Source organism: Ascidiella aspersa, chromosome 7 (assembly GCF_963924565.1).
Source record: "Ascidiella aspersa chromosome 7, kaAscAspe10.2, whole genome shotgun sequence".
NCBI classification, from domain to species: domain Eukaryota; kingdom Metazoa; phylum Chordata; class Ascidiacea; order Phlebobranchia; family Ascidiidae; genus Ascidiella; species Ascidiella aspersa.
Window position 1 is genome coordinate 12,902,582 of NC_139453.1, and position 21,830 is coordinate 12,924,411.

The 21,830-nt window shown below is 38.1% G+C and overlaps 1 protein-coding gene across 2 annotated transcripts in view; it reads right to left on the minus strand.

Moving 5' to 3' along the window:
- Positions 1 to 21,830, minus strand: part of LOC146137899 (sphingosine 1-phosphate receptor 2-like) — a 45,882-nt gene that overhangs the window by 3,241 nt on the left and 20,811 nt on the right. For both annotated transcript variants that reach the window (XM_083393469.1, XM_083393470.1), the window contains 2 exons: positions 17,215 to 17,350; positions 5,340 to 5,548 (listed from right to left, as the gene is read on the minus strand). In XM_083393469.1, the coding sequence (XP_083249595.1) occupies positions 5,340 to 5,548; positions 17,215 to 17,350 (345 nt within the window). The remainder of the gene's footprint in view (positions 1 to 5,339; positions 5,549 to 17,214; positions 17,351 to 21,830) is intronic.

Sequence of the window (21,830 nt, forward strand, 5' to 3'; positions counted from 1 at the left end):
AACCAATAGTATTTTAACGGAGAAGCGAACATACAGGTAACTTAAACGTATTTCCCTCATAAAAAGCTGTATCCAATGCCGCGATTTCTAAATTATTCATTTTAAATGGTGCCTCGGAAACGGTATATACGTGCGCACAAATTCCAACGCACGGCTCTATGTCGCGCTTACGTTATTGCAAAGATGCCAGGCCTCTTTTTTAGCGAGAGCTATACTCCCCGGAGTGCGTCATAGCTATTGAAATTGCATTTTGCGGTGCCTGAATGATTGCATTTTGCAGTTGCACCAGGGCTTTTGTTCTGTGCGTGAAGCGATTATCTCGCTGGTGACTGAAATATAATTGACGAAATTACCAAAGGAACAGATGAATATTAGTTTTGGAAACACAATTGGCGTGAGTGGTAATTCTATGGTATATTGTAAAAGAACACTTTGCTGGTATATCAATGTTTTATCTCAATTCCAAGATGTACCCTTGCTTGTGATTTTTGAAAAAGGTTTTGAAATCATTGTGTTGCCAGTTTGTCCCTAGTGTAAATCGACACATTTGTTGCAATAAAAGGCAGCAGCAAACAACATGAAAAAATTCAGCAAACAACAGCTGCGACAGTGGAGCAGAAACTGAAAAAAAATGCACTGATTTATCGATCAAACGGAGTGACGAGCTAAAATCAATAACTCAAAAATGTTCACGACTTTACTGTTCCCTGCCAAGGCTTTTTGGAAACTTTTAGTTTTCAAGTTTTAAAACAATATTGATTGTATCGGGGCCCGTTGACCCATTGTGCATAATATACAAGATTGAAAATGACCACAGCAGAAGATAATCACATTTGTCCGCCCGATTAGGTCAATAAGATCGATTGTCCAACCAAGCAATGTCAGTCGGAACCACTTACCGGGCGAAAATTTATGTTTTATTATAACATTACTAAGTAAGTGTTAAAAAGTAACAAGTTGGCCGGTGCGACCCCAGTGGTTTGATTAATTGTATTCGTCTTTAGTTTATTTCTTTTTCGCGACTTGTTTGTCACAGGAGTCTTTGATGCACCGTGCAAGCCTGATCGATTTTCCGCCAGCGGCGCGGCAGAGCAACGACATCTTATATGCAAACGAAGATAGCGTTTGTGACGTAGTTGAAAAAGCGGTTGGCTTCTGGTTTGTCGGAACTAACAAGTGAATTGGGTTGAAAAGCTTAGTGAGTTAAAAAAAAAACGAATTTTGACTAATAAAATATTTGGGTCGGGAATTTTAGGTGAGTGTAATGCAAACGCGCTTGATAAAGAGATGAATAAGTTAGGGGAATAGTAATACATGATTTAATTTAATTTTTAGCAGTACGTAAATCGACCGTAACAACTTTGAAGCATCAGCATAATTTTTCACAAAATGTTATCAATTCATGAATTTTGTTGCCTTTTAGGTTTTTTTAGTTTATTGAAATAAACTACGCGTTCGATATTCTTTTAATTTAAAGTGAATTGGAAAAAGTTACCAAAAATTTTAAACCATTTCTTTGTGGTGTCTTAAATACGGTGAGGGTGTAAACTAAGGAAAACAACAAAATGGTTTAAAGGGCAACTTTAAGTTAAAAGAAAGTACACTAAACCACAAACTACGTAAAAACGAGTATACGGATCTTGAATCCTTTAGAAAAGGAATTCTTTTTTAACTGGCGGACTTTTCCTCTTTCAAAGGGCCATGATTTTTCTATATATTTTAAAACATCTAAATCCACTACTCTAACGTTTAAATGTTACTGTACACAAGCTGTTAATGATTATCATTATTGAAACCTAGTAACACCAGTGTGTCCTGGTTATTACAATTAATTAATTATTATGTAACAACTCGAAAAGATATTGCCCCGAAACCTTAAAACTTAGTTAGTTATTAACTCATAAGGCGACTGCTGTCTCCAGTTAAAGAATCGCTGATTTAAACCCCAGTAAAGACTCCATGTATAATTCGTTACCATAAGTATTTTGCAATTATACAAAACGTCGTATAGGAGCCAGAACAATCCAGGTATTAGAAAGCGATGTAGTGGACCAGAGTTATATTGGTTGACCGGGCAAGTAAAAATAGAAAAACTGCTGCATTATGGAAAACAAAATTACGCTGCAGAAAACGACATTTACTGTTGTTTTATTACGGTTCACCTTTTTAGTAACACCCTAAGAAACTTGTAAACGAAAGTATTGACATAAAAAATCTCCGTTTGTAGTCGGATGCTTGCCTACTTGGAGCTTAATTCTGGAAAATATTACATTAAAATGACAGGTTGAAGTCTGCCAAACGTTGATTCGAAATTCGGCGAATCATAACTCGCTGAAATCGGCACCTTGTAAAGTCGTGCAACAGTGAATTCAAATAATGTGATTGATCCCATAATGGCTATTGGCTATACCATTGAAGCACTTTTGACCCTACTCGTTCAAGTTTGCCGACAAAAAGAGAGTTCCGCTTGACGCGGAGATGATTACCCGTTGGGATTCACAAAAACTTTCATTAAATATGTCCCATATGGTCAGGGTTTTTTAAAGGTATATTCATAGAAGCATTGAGCCATCATAAAGATACAAACAAACTGTTGCTACCAGGCGTACTACTAATCAACAATATCCCCTGTGGTAATTTTAATTGTTCAAACGTTATAGTTACGAGATGAGCTATTTTTTATTCTTTTTATTATAAAACAACGGCTTCAAATTACTCTGAAATCTTGCTACATTGAAAATTTCGGAATATTTAACACAAAATGGATGTGTTGTAAAATAAAGTATCAGGAAAGGTTTAAACTGTTAAACACGCAGCTATCAACTATAAACGTTACAAATCGCTCGATTGCAAAATGCCTAAACAATTTATTCTGTACGGATTTTTACCTTTGCGACAAATATGAACAGTACATTTGCTTCAATAGCGGAAATTTGCAAAAATAATCTATCCCATATAAACAGACACGAATTATATTGTTGCCGAGAAATTACGTTTAAGTTGTTAATGGGTTACAGCCTTAATGCATTTCTGCGAAATGCATAAATATTTTGTGTAAAATAAATGCTTAAAGCTACGTGAAAAGCACACTATAACCACCGTCAAACGATAAGGTGTCTGTCGCGAGCAATTATAAACAGCTACCGTTTATTTTTTGCTCGAATGATCTGTGTTGTAGTAAAAACTATACAGTAATACAAACGCTCAACCAATAGAAAAAATTAACATTAGCATTTTTGAATTAACCAAATATGACCAGCAATCTGGAAGTTATAAAATAACACAAAAGTAGCACAATTTGTGTTTTAATTGAAAAGATGGACAGTTCAAAAGCAAGAAGTAATATTATGCTCCCTAAGGTATCACTTTATACCACTGTAACAGCCCCCAAACACTAACGAAAAATTTCCCCTTGGTAACCATAAACAAAAAACGTTTTTAGGCTAAGCACGGCACACTTTCTCTTTTCCTCGAGAAAAAAAGAAAAAAGAAAAAAACGCGTCGACATCACCGCAGCCTCGGGCCCTGTTGAGTGTGACGCGCGCGCGCACTCGAGCAAATCGAATTAGGGCGGATCGCACGCGCATGTCACAATCCGACGCCCTCCGACGTCATAAAAGCCCGATCGGGGCCTTATGTAATTTGCGCATTAGACGGATATAGACCCGGAGGCCCGTAAGCGTAGCAAGCGATCCTCGACGGGGCTTAAGAGATTTGATTGCGCTTCCTCGGCACAAGGCCGCGTTTTTGAGGTTTTGCTCAAAGCGCCAAGTAGCCCCGTTTTTTTTTCTGAGCCTAGCGTTCGCGGGTTTTCTTTCGCCCCTTGCTGATGGACGCAATCGCCCACTTAAAAGCAGTTCTACGTGTTTCCATTATTAAAATGCACGCTTTTATGTGAGGTGAGATTGATGGAACGAAGTGGGAAGAATTTAGCATATTGCTAACCTCACTACCCCTGAGGTACCTGAGCCATCAAAAAAAGTGGAAGAATTCAGCTGCCCAGACATACCTGTCCTTAGATGACGACAGTAACTGCAACAATATATTCATTTAGAAAAATATAGGACAGCTCTGTGTGGTAATTTTTCAAAGTCCAAATTTTGTCGGCCCCGCCCTAGCAAAAAAATTAACCAACCCAATAAAATAAACGCATCCTGGCCATTATAATCATTCGGTGGTCCTTACAGCCGGCTGTATTCTCGAAGCCGCCTTGCAAACTTCAAACGGGAAGCAACTACTTTGGGTCGATATTCTATTTTAAGCCAATATGCAAAGCGAAAAAAAAACAAGACAAACTCTCGTTAAGATCGATGACCGGTTGTTGAAGACTAGTTTGGCCCCTTCTTGCAAGAATGCGCGCTTTTTTAATGTCGACCATGGCTATACTATTAACGAGTCTTCCATGTTAGTAGAAATCACTTACTTTTCACAAAATGTCGCCCGAAAACGACGTAAAACAGAAAAAATCACCTCAATGCAACAACGGTTACCAGACCAAAATTTCCAAGTAAAGTGATTTGGAGTGAGGAATTTTTTAGGATTCCGGTCGGTTAAAATCGATCGGCCAAAAATGCTTGTTGGTTACTTGGTTATCGATAATAACAACGCTTTACACGTTTTTCTCAATTAAAGCTTTACATTTCGCGGACAATGATTCTTTTAATAAAAATAAATTCAGTCAGCGTTTCTGGCGTGAATGAAACGAATTCCTGTTTGGCCTCTTCCTTTTAAGATTGAAAATGCTTACGTCAGCTGGTTTAGAAAAAAGAGAATAGGGCTGTACTCGTACCGAACTCGAGTATGACTCTTGGCATTCTGGTGGATATCGGTCAGCTCATAGTATTCAATGTGTGTATGATAACGTTTAGCCGTGCAGGCGAATAGCGCAGCACAAAACATGCCACTCTTAGCATTATTATGGTTGCCATATGCATTTCTATTCGCATCATCGGTGAAACCAATGAGAATGATGCTATACTTCCGGAAATTTGTAAAATACAATTCTAAATTAGGTAAGCTATGTGTACGGATCTGTAATGTAGCTAAAATGAATGTCAGAGCCAAAAAGGTCGAATGAATCGACATTATCACACAAAATTAAATGATAATGATACAACGTATCGAAACGTATTTTTTTAAGATGATGTCGATTAACTGTCCAGAGCTAATAGGCTTTGACATTCATTTTCAAACTACAAATTTCATTTTCAAGTTTAATTTTTGTTTTCGCGAATTTGAAGATTCTGCAGCTCCAAATTTTAGGAGTGTTTTGGGAAGTTTTTATTTGAGTCCAAAGATTAAAAAAAAGAAAAAAAGCTTATAGTGTCAGTCCGCCATACCTGCGTCCATCCATTTGCAGGAGCTGAAATCCAGCGTTGGCGCAAAGCGGCGACGGCGGTGGCGGCTTGCGATGTCGCTGGTCGATGATTGGCTTCAACTCGATGGGCCTCTTTCGCGGCTTCTTTGCCTTCTTTCGCTCGCCAGGCCGCTGCGAGTTAATGGCGTTGCCGTGCCACGACTTCTTGCGCCTTTTCCTATCGTCGGAACGCTTAGAAAAACGCACAAAAAACAAATGTAGGCTGGAGCAGTGATTCGCAACCTTTTTATCTTACGGGCAGGTAAAATTTTAATTAAATTTTGCGGCCGGTGGACCTTAATTGTTTGCGGCCGGTGGATCTTCGAAAATCAAAATCAACCTAAAATGTAATTACGACAACAGTAAGTTAAAAGCAAAACTTCAATTTAATGAGCAATTTGCTGCTATCTTTTTGATATCACACGTGTTATACGTGGTTTTTCGAAGTTTTCCACATACAACAGGTCTTTTAAGTTTGAGACTTGAAAAGTTGTAGCCTACTTTTAAACAGTATGTGCACAACACTTGCAGCATAGTGATTACTGATTAGTGATGTACGATAAAGTCCAAAGTAAACCAACCATTACCTCTATGTTACGTCATTAAACTGCAAATTGCGGAACTGGCGAAGTTCTAAATTTGATGAACAAGCCTTCTACATCTTGCTCTGTTAGCAACTGAGATATAAAATTGTAATATATTTGGCGTACTGGCAGGAAAGTTGACGCGAGAACCACTGGACTAGAGTGCGAGCTGCTTTTTCACCGAAGAACTGAAATAAAGGTTTATTTTTCCAACTGTCGGTCAACGATTTACGATCTATATAACATTCGCATGGTATTTGCTTAGGTAAAGAGGAAACACGCGCCGACTGAAATGATTTACTCCGATCGCAACCGTGATGTTAAAAAGCTGTGGGACAGTGAATTAATTACGTAGGAAGCGTCCTTTTGTTCAGGAAGCGGCAATCGTCGGGGCAAACACGAGAACAAGCCCCGGCAAAATAGGTTTGACGAAATCTGTAGACCCATTACGATGTCCATGCTGGCAAGTCGAGAATATAAGAAAATTGGTTTGTCGTAGGATTCGAACTCACGACCCCAGTCGTCATGGAGTGGGAACGTTGGTCTTATAACTGAGTTAGAAACGTTATCCAACGAAAATCGATATTTTTGTTGGTTTCAACACACCCTTAACACGAGGCTTCTGAACAGCTTTTACGCGCATTTAGTTGTAACAAAAACGAGGCCAAGCTAACTAAGTGCATTTTACCCGGACTGAAAGTATCAAGCCAAATAACTTCGTAGAAAATATAAAAATCGTAAAAAGGTGCCCATGGCGAGACCAGAAAAACTCATCTGTCGTAAGATTCGAACTCACGACCTCAGCGGTACCGAGACCGTCGTACTCCTAAATCATTTACAAATGCGTATACAGTAAATCGATCACTTTTTTATTGTTAAAATAAGAGGTTTTGAACAGCTGTTGCGAGCAATATGCTTCGGCGGAAAACGTCACACACGCTTACCGAGATGATTTACTTGAAAAATGGCTACCTTTAGGAAAAAATCGCATACGTTTGGTGAATAATCGAACACGTTTGTCGCATGTATGGAATCCAATTTTCAGTTTCTTCGATATAAAAGTTGTGGCAACAAGCTACAAACTAACGTAGAAGAGCAATCTCCAAATATAAGTTCTAATCGCCAATGATTACAGGAAATTAAACAGCAATTTCACCAAAGAGTATAAATCTTTGCATGTCAATAATCACAACCGATTTTTCGCTTTCTCGTACCGGTTTTGAACATGAACACGTTTTAGTTGAAAAAACAATTACAGGTTTTACAAACAATTGGATTGCCAGGAAGAAAAACGACAGAAATCAGACAAAGAAAATAAAGTTAATCTTGATAAAACGCGAGTTTGACAGAAGAGGTGACCGCGAGTAAGGCGTCGACAGTCGCGCGGTTTTTCTCGATCAATAAACGTCGCGGTGATTTCCTGCCTGTCAAACCGTATAGGCAAAGCTGCGACTGCTCGCCACACATGTCAATATTTGCCAACGTCATCGGCCCCCTCTTAAAAACGTGACGTCATCACGAAAGAAGATGACTCGATTATGCAAAGTGGGTGGCAGCGGGCGGATGTATATGGATTGCTCATCAGGCACGAGCATCGCAAGAGTCCGAGCTATAATCTGATTTCGTCTCGTCGCAGAAAAATCGAATATGAAACGAAGCCGGAGTCAATTTTTGTCGCCAATCGCGTTTGATAAATGCGTCAGCGCGACGCGACAGTCAGTCAAAGCGGCGCGACACACCCGGTAGTGAGGTGTTTGCCTTGTCGCCTATATGCTTGACAATACCGCCATAGCATCGCAGAATTTATCTTAATTTGAAATTTTTTGAACGTCGAACACCTAACAATGACGAGATCGGCTAACCGCAGGATGATTCATCGCCTTCAAATAAATACACCTGTTGGTTGGGATGAGTATTCGCCAAAATCTATTTGTCAAAAAAGTGAAAGTTTTTTTTTCACGTTTTGTTTCAACACCCAGTTAAAAAACATCCGTCCATTTTTATTACTTATGCTGGGCCGATTTCCACCTCTTTTGGTCACTTTTAATTATAAATGTTTTACAACGTGAAAATCATTGAGTACAAATCTAAAAGACTTTTCCATCTCGTGACCAAATTACTCCATCTAACTCAGTGGTTCTCAAACTGGGGTCCGCGAGACAATTCTCTGGGACCGCGAAGCACCTAATAAAAAAAAAATCAACACGACGCTCCTGAAGGAGAATTTTTGGTGCAATAAAACCAAAACCTATACGTGCAAAGTGACATTACGCTAACGTAATTTCAACGTGTTTGCGCTCGTCATCACAAGCTACGATTAGTTGTTCATTCACGTGATTGCAGATTTGAGTTGAAATGTGCATTGTGACGTCATAGTGTTGCATTGTGCTAAAGAGAATAGAGTTTTTACAGCTTGCTGCGCTGCCACTGTGGGCTGTACGGTCACGGTTTTTAAAACTGTTCGTGATTGCTTTATTTAAAAAACTGATTCGTTAGACTCTATGGTCCAAATTATTGTTTTGTCGGTTTTACGGGTTAGTAGCGATATTCTGTAATGTCCACGTATATTACAAAAGCGTGTGAGGCAAATTTACAAATTTATGTTCAATGTTTTTCACTAAACATAGATTTTTAAGACGACTTTTTTCGAACAACATAAATAAACCAAAAGCAGTAGGACTAATTTAAAAATTTGACAAAAATATAATATCTGAATAACCTAAAAAAGACAAAATTACGCCACAAGAAATCGAGCTTTTAAAATATTATTTTTTTGTCTGACCAGAAATTAATTGCACAAAAACGCTATACAACCATTTTCATTTTACAGCAAAAAATATATATTAGACGAGGTTTCATTGCACTACGACAAAACCTTGTATATGTAAGGAACCTGTCCTCTAATTGTGTGTGTCAAACCAAGTCTAGTGAAACGTGTCGTAAGATCAATTTTTCAGTGCACCATTTTGCGTCAACCTGTCACTGTGGGCACGTAAATCCACGATCGTCCAACGAGAGATGCATCGTATATTTAAAATAGGTTCTTACGGCATATATTTCTTCAATCAACGTTTCGGCTTACTATACGGCAAGCAGTGTTCCCTCTCTAAGAAAATTTTCTACTGCGCAAATATTTTTTGCAGTGCGCAAAAATATTTTCCGGCTGCGCTGGCAGGGCCCGCACCAAATCATTGTTTTTTGTATAGGGGCGAGGCGTTTTTTTTAAAGATGACGTCACAAAGCGTGATGTCATGAAATAAATAGTTTTCATAAACTTGTATGTGCAACTGCAATCGAGTTAAATATGTGCAAGGCTATGGCAACAATGCGGTCGCTCGAAAAACATATCCGAATATTCGGGTTAAACTGGCAAAACGTATACTTTTTTGTAAAATAGGATGCGTGCTGCCTTTAGCGCACAATCAAGGATTACGAACTATTCGCTCATTTGCATTTTTTAAAGATAACTTTGTCAATTTTTGATCCCACAGCTGTATCTGCACAGGAATCGTGTAAAACAGGAATCGTGTAATCGTCGTGTTAAAAATTTTCGTCCTTAATAATGCATTTCGGTTTCATGATCCCGAATTATTGGTCTACACTCCACTGCTGTGTTCGGCACTGTTCTAAACTTCTTTTTTCTTTAATTTCCTGAGTAGACATTCAATTCTACGTGAGATAAAAAAACATTCACAGCCGATTAGACAAAGTAATTTATTACGTCACAATCGGCAATGCGGATTTGATTTGTTTACTTGCTTTTAGCTACAAACATCAACGAAAAAATGGCCAATGCGAAATGCTCAAACTGTCGTGGCAAAAAAGTTAAATATTTAAGTTTTGAGAAACGATGTAAGTGCGCAAAAGCAAATTTTACTGCGCAATTTGCCTGGTGTGGCTGCGTAATTGCGCAGTTGCGAACCTTAGAGGGAACACTGACGGCAAGCCTTCGTCAGGGACTGACACACATAGCCAACAGGACACAAAATAAAATGACACAAAGAAAAAAGGAGATAAAAATGTGCGAGACACGTTCAAACGAGAGATGCATCGGCGAATATCCCGCACAAATGCGTTTGCACGCCTCTCAACCGTTAATCAATTGCGGCTCATAATCGCAAACTTGATAAAAGGGGGCGTCGGCCGTTGTGGGATAAATCGATGGAGCCACGCCCATTTTTGTGAATGCTACCAATGCCAGGCTAAAAAGCGACTGGCATATCGCGGGATGGCGACATTCCAAATCGATCAGCGGATTAGGAATTAGCGCCCGTGCGTCTATCACGCCTGTATATCTTAGTGAGCCGTCCTTCGCGTTTCGAAGTCGCGAGTTAGAAGAGCGATCGATTTGCTGGCTAAGTTTAGTCAAGGGACAGAGGAGTGGCGAATCTCTCTTCTTAAGCCCGGGGACGCAAAAAAGGACGAGGATTTGTTGCGATATGACACAGCCTTCGCTCTATATGCAAATTCGCTATGCGGCCTAGTAATGGCTCCGTATGTTCGAAATTTGATTTTGGTTTTCTGAAGCGTTCACCTAATTTTTGAACGAAGATATAGAACAGGTTATTTACCCGGGCTCTATCCCCAGGGCCAGTCTTCCTAGGTCACGAACATGTAATAATTTAATTATTCGTCATTTTAACTCAAATTTGGTTATTTTATTACAGATACCACCCCTGCATAGGTCCGTGACGGATTTTCTGAAACAAAATTGATAGTACGACGAAGGGGCCACCATTACTACACTTGGGTAAAATTGCAAACCCTGATAAAAAAGACCCACCTATGGTATGAGGAATAATTGATTAAACAAATCGAAACAGTTAAATTCGGCAATCATCTCCGTTTCACATTGGTTCTGCTTTGTAGAATTGGTTTGATAAAGTAAAACAGATCTGAAGGACCACGGGTGGTGCCACAAAATAAAAGTCAAGATCAAAGTGTCACCCTAAAAATCGATTTTTGTAGAAAAAAATTGTTATTTTACCATTGGAAAATATCATGACAACCCATTTTCAAAGTGTAGGGGAAAATGCGCAATTTAACCACAATAAATGGTTACTAAGGATTACAATGTTTGTTTTTTGTCGATAACGGGTACAAACGTAACACAGCAGGATAAAAATTCGTGGATTCGATACTTCGGTCAAACAAAAAACACAGAAATGCAAAAACCTATATTTTTTCCTCGCGAAAGCGTTTTTATAGTTCATAAGTGGACCCAACTAAAATAGACAATTTTTTAAGCATCGGCTGTGAATTTTTGCATCAAACAAATGAAACAAAGTAATACTATTGTTTAATTTGAAGCCAAGGCTGCAATGTTTTCTTCAACAACAATGCCAATCGATTATTCATTTTATTGATTGAAAAAGAAAACATATTAGTTGGGTTATTCAGACATCAAGTTGACTTACGTTTAGTACACTGGGATATCGACTGCCGTAATCGCATTAAAACATCGAATTACGAACCTAAGCCGACTGCTTAGTCCATTATTGTCGAAACCGTGTTTATTTAAGATTTTACCATGGCAAATTTAAAACTGTATAACCGCATAACACTTGATTATTCCGTCTTCGGTGTAATTGATTTAATAAGAACTGATCCCGATTTTCCATTTGCGGATTCGTTAAGGAAGTTGCGCATTAACCCGTTTATGTGATCCCTACAGCCAAAATCCCAATACCACCCCGCAAGGAATTAAATCAATTTTTAGTTGGTTAAAATATCCGTCAGCTTTATTTATTTTATTATTTATACATAGCAAAAAAATAATGCTTGATAAAAGCAGACTTACTAACCCATGAGGGTGCCTTAGCCTTAGCATATATTAATTTTAGCCCTGCTTAAAGTCTATGCTGAAAAACTTTGTTTCTTATAAGTTTTAAATTATCGTTAAAAAATAAGTAACAATAAGTTTATCCTTTATCATCGCATAATGAGAGGTCAAAAAGATTATTTAAAATCGGTTTACGACAATTTCGTTAAAACTACGCTTGGCCAAAGAAAACATACTCGTTTATTTAAAGACAAATATTATCCACTAATATCGTCAATTCTGAAAGTTGTACGGAATGTACGCTGACCGCATTACTATGTTCAAAGCTGATCAAGATATGCGTTTTTATAATTTTGCAAAAAATTTGCCTGATAATGAATGTCCAAATTACTTTTGCAGTGTCAATCAAAATCGATCGAGCGTTTTTAATCACACACCGCGGCACAGAGACCGTCCATCGAAGTCTATTTTTCTGCGCTCGAAATAAAATGAAACACTCCTGGCTGTAGGAAGGGACATTGATTGAGCCGAGGTACGATCTGTTCTCGTTTACATTTGCAAACAAACCCGTGCATAATTTATGATGAGGCCCGGGCGGCTTTATCGCTTTAGAGACTAAAGGTTGTGACGGCCGAACACTTGTACGAGCGAAATTGCTTCGTCAATTTTGCAAATTAAATCGCACAATCAACCGTCTGCGACACCTTGTAAAGAAGTGTCTGTAAGAGAACATAGGTGGAGTTTCTTATCCAATAATCCAATATATAAGGTCAGATTCAAAGGACTTTAAACTTTAACAGGGCGAACGATAAAAAGGTTTAAAATTTCGATTTTTACTTATTTAGATTACTTTGGAACGTATGCAGCTTTCCTGATTTCATTAAATTAACTGACAAAAATTAAGACGATTCTATAACCTGGTTTCTTTACTTTTACGAGTAAGACAATCCACGGACCACGTTAGTGAAAGTCAATGTTCACGATTGAAGAGCATCTCGAATTTAATCTGCTCGTCAAATGTCGAGGTGAAATTCATTCCAAATGCCAGGTAGGAGTCTTACGCGGCCATGCATAAATCATAGACATCGATCCAATCTCTCAAATCCCTACAGGGCATACGACCCAGAAATTAGGACCAGTTACTATAATCCTTGACGTTGGCGTAGCGAGTTGGCAACAAAAACGGGTCATTACTTAGGTGATATGGGCACGCTGGTTGACTCTCCGAATATCGTGTGGAATTTAAAATCTTGCAAAATTTGAGAACGAAACGTCGATTTTCCTAATTAAATTTAATTCGGATTGACCAATGCCACCGAGTTTAAAGTCGGCAATTTATAAAAAAGTGCGATTAGCTCGGAATAATGCTGACCAATGCGCTACGGCTAAATGATACAAAAGCCGAATGAGAAAATTAAAAAACTAAATTGATTTTATTTGAAAACTGAAGCGTTAGCTGTAACCGCAACCACGCTTGAAGTACAAAAATATCGACATTTGCCTAAATACATACGGTATATTGTTGGCGATACATGAATAGAGTTCATATTGCGAGTTTGAAGTAAAAAAATTATATGTAGATAATATATATATATATATAAATATAGCAATGGCATTTATGACAAATATTCGTCATGTATTTTGCAGGTATTTAAAAAACGTTTCATAAAAAGAGAAGCCACCAAGCCCAAAGGAAAAAGAGATTACAACTTTACGGCACGTTGCCGTCTAGTATCAGATCAAAGTATCTCAACATTGACTCAACGCATCAATCAGTCAAGTGCTGAGGGTGTCTACAGAGAAGCGGGATCTACTTGTTTGGGGCGCAAAAGTTCCATTATTTCGTTAAAAAGCAAAAAAAAAACGTTTGTTGGAAATTTTGGTACCAAACACATATAGACTCCTCCCTTCAAATGCAAATTCTCGCCCGCGGAAAAAACGGTTTTACAGCGCGTCAAAACCGATGTTCGTTGGTTTTAATCGTTTGACATTCTGAGAAAGTAGAAATCGAGTTTCCAGCAGGCCAAGTTACAGCTTCCGCCTCCTCTATTGACGACGGCTACCTTTCAAGGCAGTAAATCATACGGGACTTGTTTTTTCTGCTCCACGCGACGATAAAACCTCAAAAAAGCGGTATATTATCACAGACGGCTTGAAATGGTCTATTACCGGATTGGAGTCTATGTTGGATACCCAAGGCGCACATAATCGACACTGACCGATACTAAAATAAAAAGTTTATTTAAAGGAAATTATTACACAACGCATCACAGACGTTTCCTTTGCATGCCAAAAAACATTTTTAGACTATATAATATTTTAAATGGTAAAAATTGGCTTCGATCGCCGTCACTTTTTTCTAAACTAGACGTAGAAAAACTAAATGTTATAGAATGTGCACGATATCTAGCGTCTTAAACTTACTAAACTTTTAAAGCAAACAATTTAGAAATAAATTCACTTTACGGAACGTTTTGTATCTTTACAATCGCTATTCACTGTTGCCCATGTTTATTAGGTGTTATGCAAGATGGCGCCACCTTTTTTGTTTACGTCTTACACTCATTTGCCGATCAAAAATGTTTTCAGATCGGTCACTGCCATTTTAAACATTCACATAACTAAGGTGAAAAAATGTACATTAATATACTGATTAGAAATACAAAAAAAATTAGTTTTAGAATTTGTTTCCAGACTTCCACACAACAAAAGTAAAAACTGTACATTTATTACAAATACAAAAGAATAGTGTTAGAATTTGTTTCCAGCCTTTTGCCGAAATCGACAGACTTTCGATATTTTTATGTTTTTAAAACCTTTCGATGTTTTTAAAACCCCATTCGCTTTCCCATAAATCGTAGCAAGTAACACGGAATGTCACGTACGCACAGTCCACATACTCAATAGGGCGGCGATTGTGTAGCAATGCTGAGCTCCTGCGGCGCTACACGAATGCAAATCAATGTTACATGGAAACCGAACGTCGTTGTCAAAACGCGACATCAACAACAAGCATACATCTGCGGGTCGCGTGTGGCAACTTCGTGACAAATCGGGTCACCGATGATTTACAAGTTTCAAGTTTTATTTTTCTCCCCATCCACGCTTATAATACAATACACATGGAAATAGAAAAGTACATAACGTTACCGGATTTGGGGAAGGATCAGCCTTAAACCACAAGTGCTTATACAAAGAGACCAACCTTTTTTTATTTTAGCAATATATGAGTTTGAATTGGCGAAGAAAAAAGTTGCGAGAAAATATTCAAATAAACACAATTACGACTTTTGCTAGGACAGTTGTATTCAGCATAGCAAGAGGAAATGTGCTACTCTGAATTATTTCTATTGATAACCGGTCGAGTTCGACAAAGTTTTAGGTCAATGGACGAAAGGTTATATACTACAGGTTATTTTTACCCTAAGAAATGTGTTTTATCAAACGAATTTGACGAGTCGAAATTAGCTTAGATCGAACTGTCATGTAAAACACTTTTATTGACAGGAATGGTTATAGCAAAAGTAATGCATTCTAAAAAATACAGTAATACGTGCTACGTTTAAATGAACTGACCGACATTCGCTCATATTTTGTCAGTAAGATCCGCAATACTTCGCCCAGTCATGAAACTTTGCCATTTCTAATTACGTATGCCACAATAGATGGGAAGGACAGTATAAACTTAAGTTCGCCAAAAACCAATACGCCTCGAAGCTGCCAAGATTCAGCAGAAACGGTTTTCCAGAAATTGCCCATTTTTGTACCACGTCATCCATTCAATGCACCAAATATCAATCGAAAAAAAACAGCAACCTCAAAAATTCACGGAGATCTGGAAAGAAACATTAAACAATATTTTCTGTTTTCTTTAACACCCAGCGCCTGGACGGGTCTGCTTTTCGGGCGTGTGAACTTTATTCTTTTAATCGGTGACGTCAAACATTCTGCGGTTTTTCGCGTATTTCCACCAAATGCTTCGCGTTGGTTTGACTAAAAGCACACCAGACCCGCGGGTTTGTACTGTTGTTTAAAACCGCTGAAAACTGCTAAGTGTTCCCAACGTGGTTTTATTAAAAAAACATAACTAACTTTTTTTCTTTTTAATATCTTAATCACTGCCTCAGCATATACACTTACAATCAGTATCTTCCCTCTATGTTAAAAAAGAATAAATAGTTATTCGAAACGTTCAAAATGATACCTACCTCTGTATGGGCTTTGATATTGTTATTACGTCTTACTACAACCTCCAACCATCTTGCTCCAAGGAACTAACTTTTTTTTAAACAAAACAAATCAGGTTACAAAAGTCTTTCAGCATTATTGAAAACGTTATGTAACAATATGGATTGCACAATAATATTTGAGTTGATTCAACTGGGAAAACGTATACTTTAGGCTCGACTATTTTGCTAACTGTAACCGCCAACCCTTTTTTGACGGTGGATCACAAACTTAAAACATCAACAGGTATTTCTCTAAAAGCCACCTGGTTTAACTGATGCGACAAGCAAAGGGTAGATTTGCAGGTGAAATAAGACGTAAACTTCATTTTCCGTGAGTGGTTCAAATTGTGCGCGCCATCCATTCAAATGCATTAGCGCAAAGGTAATATACAGTGTATCCATGACAAGCCATCACTTTACTAACCAACGGCTTCAAAACACAACTCACAATTACGAAGAAGAACATCGGAAATGAAATATAAGATCCCATGCAAAGTTAGGAATGGTTTTGATATTGATCAGTTTGGCTTGTCTATACGGTACTGTATTTTATAGTGCGAAAATAGTCAAACTCTCCATTTGAGCGCCGTTTTTCTGTAGGTCTCCTTGCATCCACGCATTTTAAATAACACTTCATTCAGAATAGGATAAATATATACGGCCCAAACATAATTTAGTAACATTGCATAAATGTTTAGCTAAAGTTCAGAAGTTTACTAGTAATCGAAGGGTGCAAGGTTGCGCCTCCCCAAAATGTCGGCACCTCTATATCTGCAACAAATCAATCGCGTGTGCCTCCCAAAACGCTTACTAAAACCAACCGCCATATAATTGCACTTTCCTATACTTTAAAATCCATTTAAAGACCCTTATTTTATAGAAGGATATTAATGACACAAACAGTTTGTTCTATCATTACGTCACTTTATTCGAAAAAGCGCAAAGCTAGAAATCGATGAGATGCTAAGTCACGGGCCTGCCAAGACAAAGACTGCCGCTCTGAAAACTCTGCTATGCATACAGATTCGGTGATTAAGCCAATCGAGAGCTGCATACCGCTCCAACACGTTCAACTTCACCTTACCATATTATTAATAAGTCAATTAAGGAAAGTCAATCAAGGAAATTTATTCAAAAAACGAAAAAGGAGAAATCGATGAGATTGTCACGAGCTGGCAAGTCAAGAGTGCCGCTCTATGTAGGCTCGGTGATTAAGCCAGCCAAGAGCTTCATACTGCTACAACACGATCAACTTTACCTTACCTGTGACAGAGGCGTCGAGTTGTTGCTGATGTCGGAGGTGAATGCTGACTTGCCACAGAAGAAGAAGCGAGGCGCCCTGTTGTTGGAGTGGTCTTGGGGGTCGAAGCTGGGAGGGTCCGAACCAAAGTTGTCGGCCCTAGAACGATATAAAGCCATTCCGTATCAACGTAAACCAATAACGACTATATTAACGTAAACCAATAACGACAATCCTATTGGGCAAACTTCCCCTTAACGGTCGAATGTAAACGAAACATTATTTGAAAACGGTTTCGTGTAGTTTTATTTGTTCGTGTATTTAATTTTTTTTTACTTTTTCCAAAGATGGATTAATTTTAAAGCTGCTACAATGCCGAGTTATCTTTCTTTAGTATTTTTTTTAACTTGTGTAGATGAGAAACAACAAAACAGACGATGTATGCAATATTTTATGCTTGATACTCGTTACATACAACGACTATGTAGAGTTACAGTAGAATATAATGAAAGGCATTATGACAGCAAGCGAAAAGCGAAGATTGAAACATCTCGTGAAATGATAACATTATACACAACACAGAAAAATTTAATATTGATGTTAGATACTAGTTTTGATAAACCCTATGTTGTGTGAGGAGGGTGTTTTCCTACTTAAGTTAGTTTTGTTTCCGCACGTGATTTTAAGCACATAACGCCTTACCTACGTACAAAAATGAAATGGTTTAAATTTTTAAACTTCAGTGATGGATGCCTACTTTAATTTAAAAAATAATTTATTAGGCGTGGAACCTATATGCTGCCAACAACGGACGCGTTTTCGCTGCCAAAAAATCGCACATCCGTTAATTTGGGACATGAACGTAAACCACATTGAGGGGATCATCGTTTACAATCCCTATGGAGACATTATAACGCATTTTGTTGCGACATGGCGGCATCTGTTTCCGAAGTGTGGTATGTTGACAGAGGTAAGTCCAGAAAGACTGAAAAAAACGACCGAACCTTTCGAGCACATTTAGTTAAAATAAAGATGCAGCCACGACGAGTTAAATTTTTTCCGTTATCAGAAAAGGTGGTTAATCGTACTTGTCACTTTCTATTCATATAAATTCCTATTTAGCAACCTATACCATCGTTACGATACCGAAATCGTAATAAAGTTTAATTACTCAAAAATGTGCGAAGTGTTTAGCTGCGTGATAATTTGCGCATCTTACTTTAAAATACTGGCGCAAGGTTATGTCTGCAACACACTGCGAAATGGTAATTTAATCTTTAAGCTCGCTTTCGAATATAAAAAACACAAAATTTTATTAGGCACTTTGATCGAATTTCATGATACCGGATTGGCCACTGAGACTGATCATGGCGACAGATATATCCATAACCTAATAGGGCGACAGAATTTGACAAAACGATTGCTGCTGGATTGACGTTATCTGCAAAACTCAATTAGCAGTTGGCTGCCTTCCACGTGAGTTAGGTTCGTTTCCAACTATACGATGCTTCCATCTCCTATAATGACAAGTTAGAGAAGTAAAATGAAGACAGGTGGCTGAAATATATAATCACAAGAAAAATCGTTTTCTACAAACGTTGTACATTGTTAATCACGACATTGCCAAGTTTAGTTAACGCATTTAACAAGGACCGAAACCAAAAACCTAAAGTTAAACTTCCTTAGTACTACTATAGGGTTCGTGTCTCAAAGTAGTCTGAAGGCAGGCAATGATGGGAAATATTGAAGCAGCATTAGTTGGCTAGGCATTTGCAATTTATTACTGTTAAGCTATCGAGCCGTAATTGGAACGCCCATGTAAATCATCCAGCTCGCAACCTCTTTGTAACTTTGAAAATCATGTAGCAGCTTGATAATTAAGTTTTGTACTTAAGTTTGCATTTGAAATTAGTACTTTTCTTTACAAATTTGATGACGTTATCACAATATGTTTTTTTAGATTTATTACGACCCACCAGGAGTACTTTGGCCTCGAGCACCTTGTTTACTATGGTGACCCTGACATAAATAAGGGATTTACAAATCGAAAAGGGCGATAGAAATTGTAAATGTATGTATTTCCAACTGGTGTCTCACAGCTAACGTTCTTAAACACTGCCAAATTACATTGAGCAACATGGTGTACCTCTTGTATCAGCCACCGCATTTTTAAGCAGCTTAAATAAATCCCCGCAGTTGTTATCTTGTGGTGTTACACAGTAATCGTAGCTTGTCTTTTATGAATTGGGAAACGGTGTATAAAATCCCCCTAGAAATCCTATAAAGCGGTTGCAGATTTACTGCTATTACTACATCAGTGCAGCAAGGGTTAATTCTAAACAGATGATATTTTTTTAAATGCGGCTGCCCGGCCACATAGCAGTTGGTATTACACTGTACTATATCATACGGTTTTAAAAAGGAGTTCAAATAGAGAGACATCTAATATTGCCTGGGATAAAGGAATTAACGCTTATAAAATAAAAGCGTTCAAAGTTCAAACTAGAATTATGTGAATCACGTCATAGCTCAATACAATACGTTTTGAAAGAAAAAAAATAGGAAATTGAGTATCTGTGGTGCCAGGGATTCTAACGGGGACCGCAAGAGTACATTTCAATTGTTTACACGATGACTAAAAGCTCCGTAACCCATCAATAGGTTAGTCGCGCACTTTTGTTTTGAAGCAGCTAATCATAACAAGGCGTCCGAGCAAAGGGGCCACGATCAGACGCCCACTTCCGCAGCAAGATTTTTTTTTAGTTTAACAGGGACGAAGACAGCCTTTAAAATCGAGTTTCTACTGTGGGTCAAGGTCAGAATCAGCCAAAAAGCAAGGCCGTGCAATATACAATCGTGCGACCCGAGAACGTCAAATCGAAATCATTCCTGGAGCTTTCGGCAGCTGTCCAACCGCCTGTCGCGACAACGAGGTGTCACATCTTACGATACGCCGAGGCAATTCGCCTCGTCAGGTCACGTTAAAGGCCTCGCGTCCGGCGCCGCGACACGTATTGCTTCCTGGACGGTCGGATTCACAAGGGCGCGTTTCCCGTTTGATTTGCTTCGGGTCCCCAAAGACGCTCGATTAAACTTCGATTTTTGTCACTTGTTATGGCGTGCGACCTGCGCACTACTTATCTGCAAAGAGAACTCGCTGCGACGTACTTGGAATACAATCGTACGACAACATTCTGTGCACAGAACCACCAGTTTAGCCTAACTACATTAGGCCTAAGATAAAAATAAATCCCCGTCAAACCAACTCTATCAAAATTGGCCAATCAAGAAAGTTAAGTTACCAAAAACGATTTTGATCTTGAATGAAAGCTCAAATTGGTATTCAATTTTATATTACTAAAAGAAGCTAAATAACACTGATTTTACTTTGCCCTGAGAGTTAATGAGACTTGAATTGGCAGAATGTGGATTTGGACTGGAAATTGACATGTTATTTGTTGAAAATGACTAGACTTGGACTTAAGTTATCTTGCGCCCGACTTGAAACAAGGATGTCCAGTTCCCATTCCCATCATCGATAGTACTTCTGGGTGTTTTAAATCAGAATGTCTGGGAAGTTTAATCGGAATTAATTTGCTGAGAAATAATGTGAAACATGCCAGTTTATCTGGATAAAAGCCGAAGCTTAAATTTCAAGGTGCACTGTTACTAAAGTAAGGAATATTGCATAATATTAATATTACTGATATCTAACTCAGTCCCAAACAGTAATGGTAAACTATTGTATACTTGATATGCTGCAGTAAGGCCGAATCTTTACGATTTGATCTAAACACAGAAAAGAGTCACAATGGTTCAGGGTAAAATTAAACCACCAAAACTTAAAAAAAATAAAGTGAAATACCAAAGGAAAACAAAATTAAAACGAGCATCGGCATGCAGGTGTGATAAATTACGTCGAAACACTCGTGTAATTTGCTGGTGACACCAATCCTTATACCTAACGGTAATAGACAAAAATGTAGATAAATGATAAAAAGCAAAATACAGTACATAGGTGTACTCACGATTGTGCATAGGACGTTCTTGACCTACAAAATCAACACATTGCATCACAACTCAATGCTTCTTGGCCAAATGATTCGTGCAAACCACAGGACAATGCATACGTCATACGTCCGAAGTTTATAGGGAAAAAAATTGCATTTTAGCTATAAGTTCTAAAAGTGTGTTTGCCTTCGTTATTACAATACATTTTTCATGGCATAACATATACAAAAGTTAAAAACTAATAAATAAAGGCCTCGTTCCTTCAAATCGACAGATTGAGTAAATCTAGTATTCTTGCTTTGTTTATTTCAAATAGTGGCGTAAATTTCCTGACGTGCAATACCGAATTTATAACGTGTATATCTGTACAATATTCGATGGGCATAAATTCCACGACGACTACAACGACCAACTTTTGAAACAGTATCCGGCATTGATATTTTTCGTTTGGCAAATGTCAAATATAATTAGGTTTTGTCGTGGTTGTAAACTTTAATATGCTTCAATCAGCAACTCAGCCGCCGATAATTCAACCAGGCAAGATTACCAGCTCACCAACGCCTCTAGGTTCAAAGCGAAAATATATATATATATGCTTCACAAGAACGTTGGACAGTGCTGCGTGCAC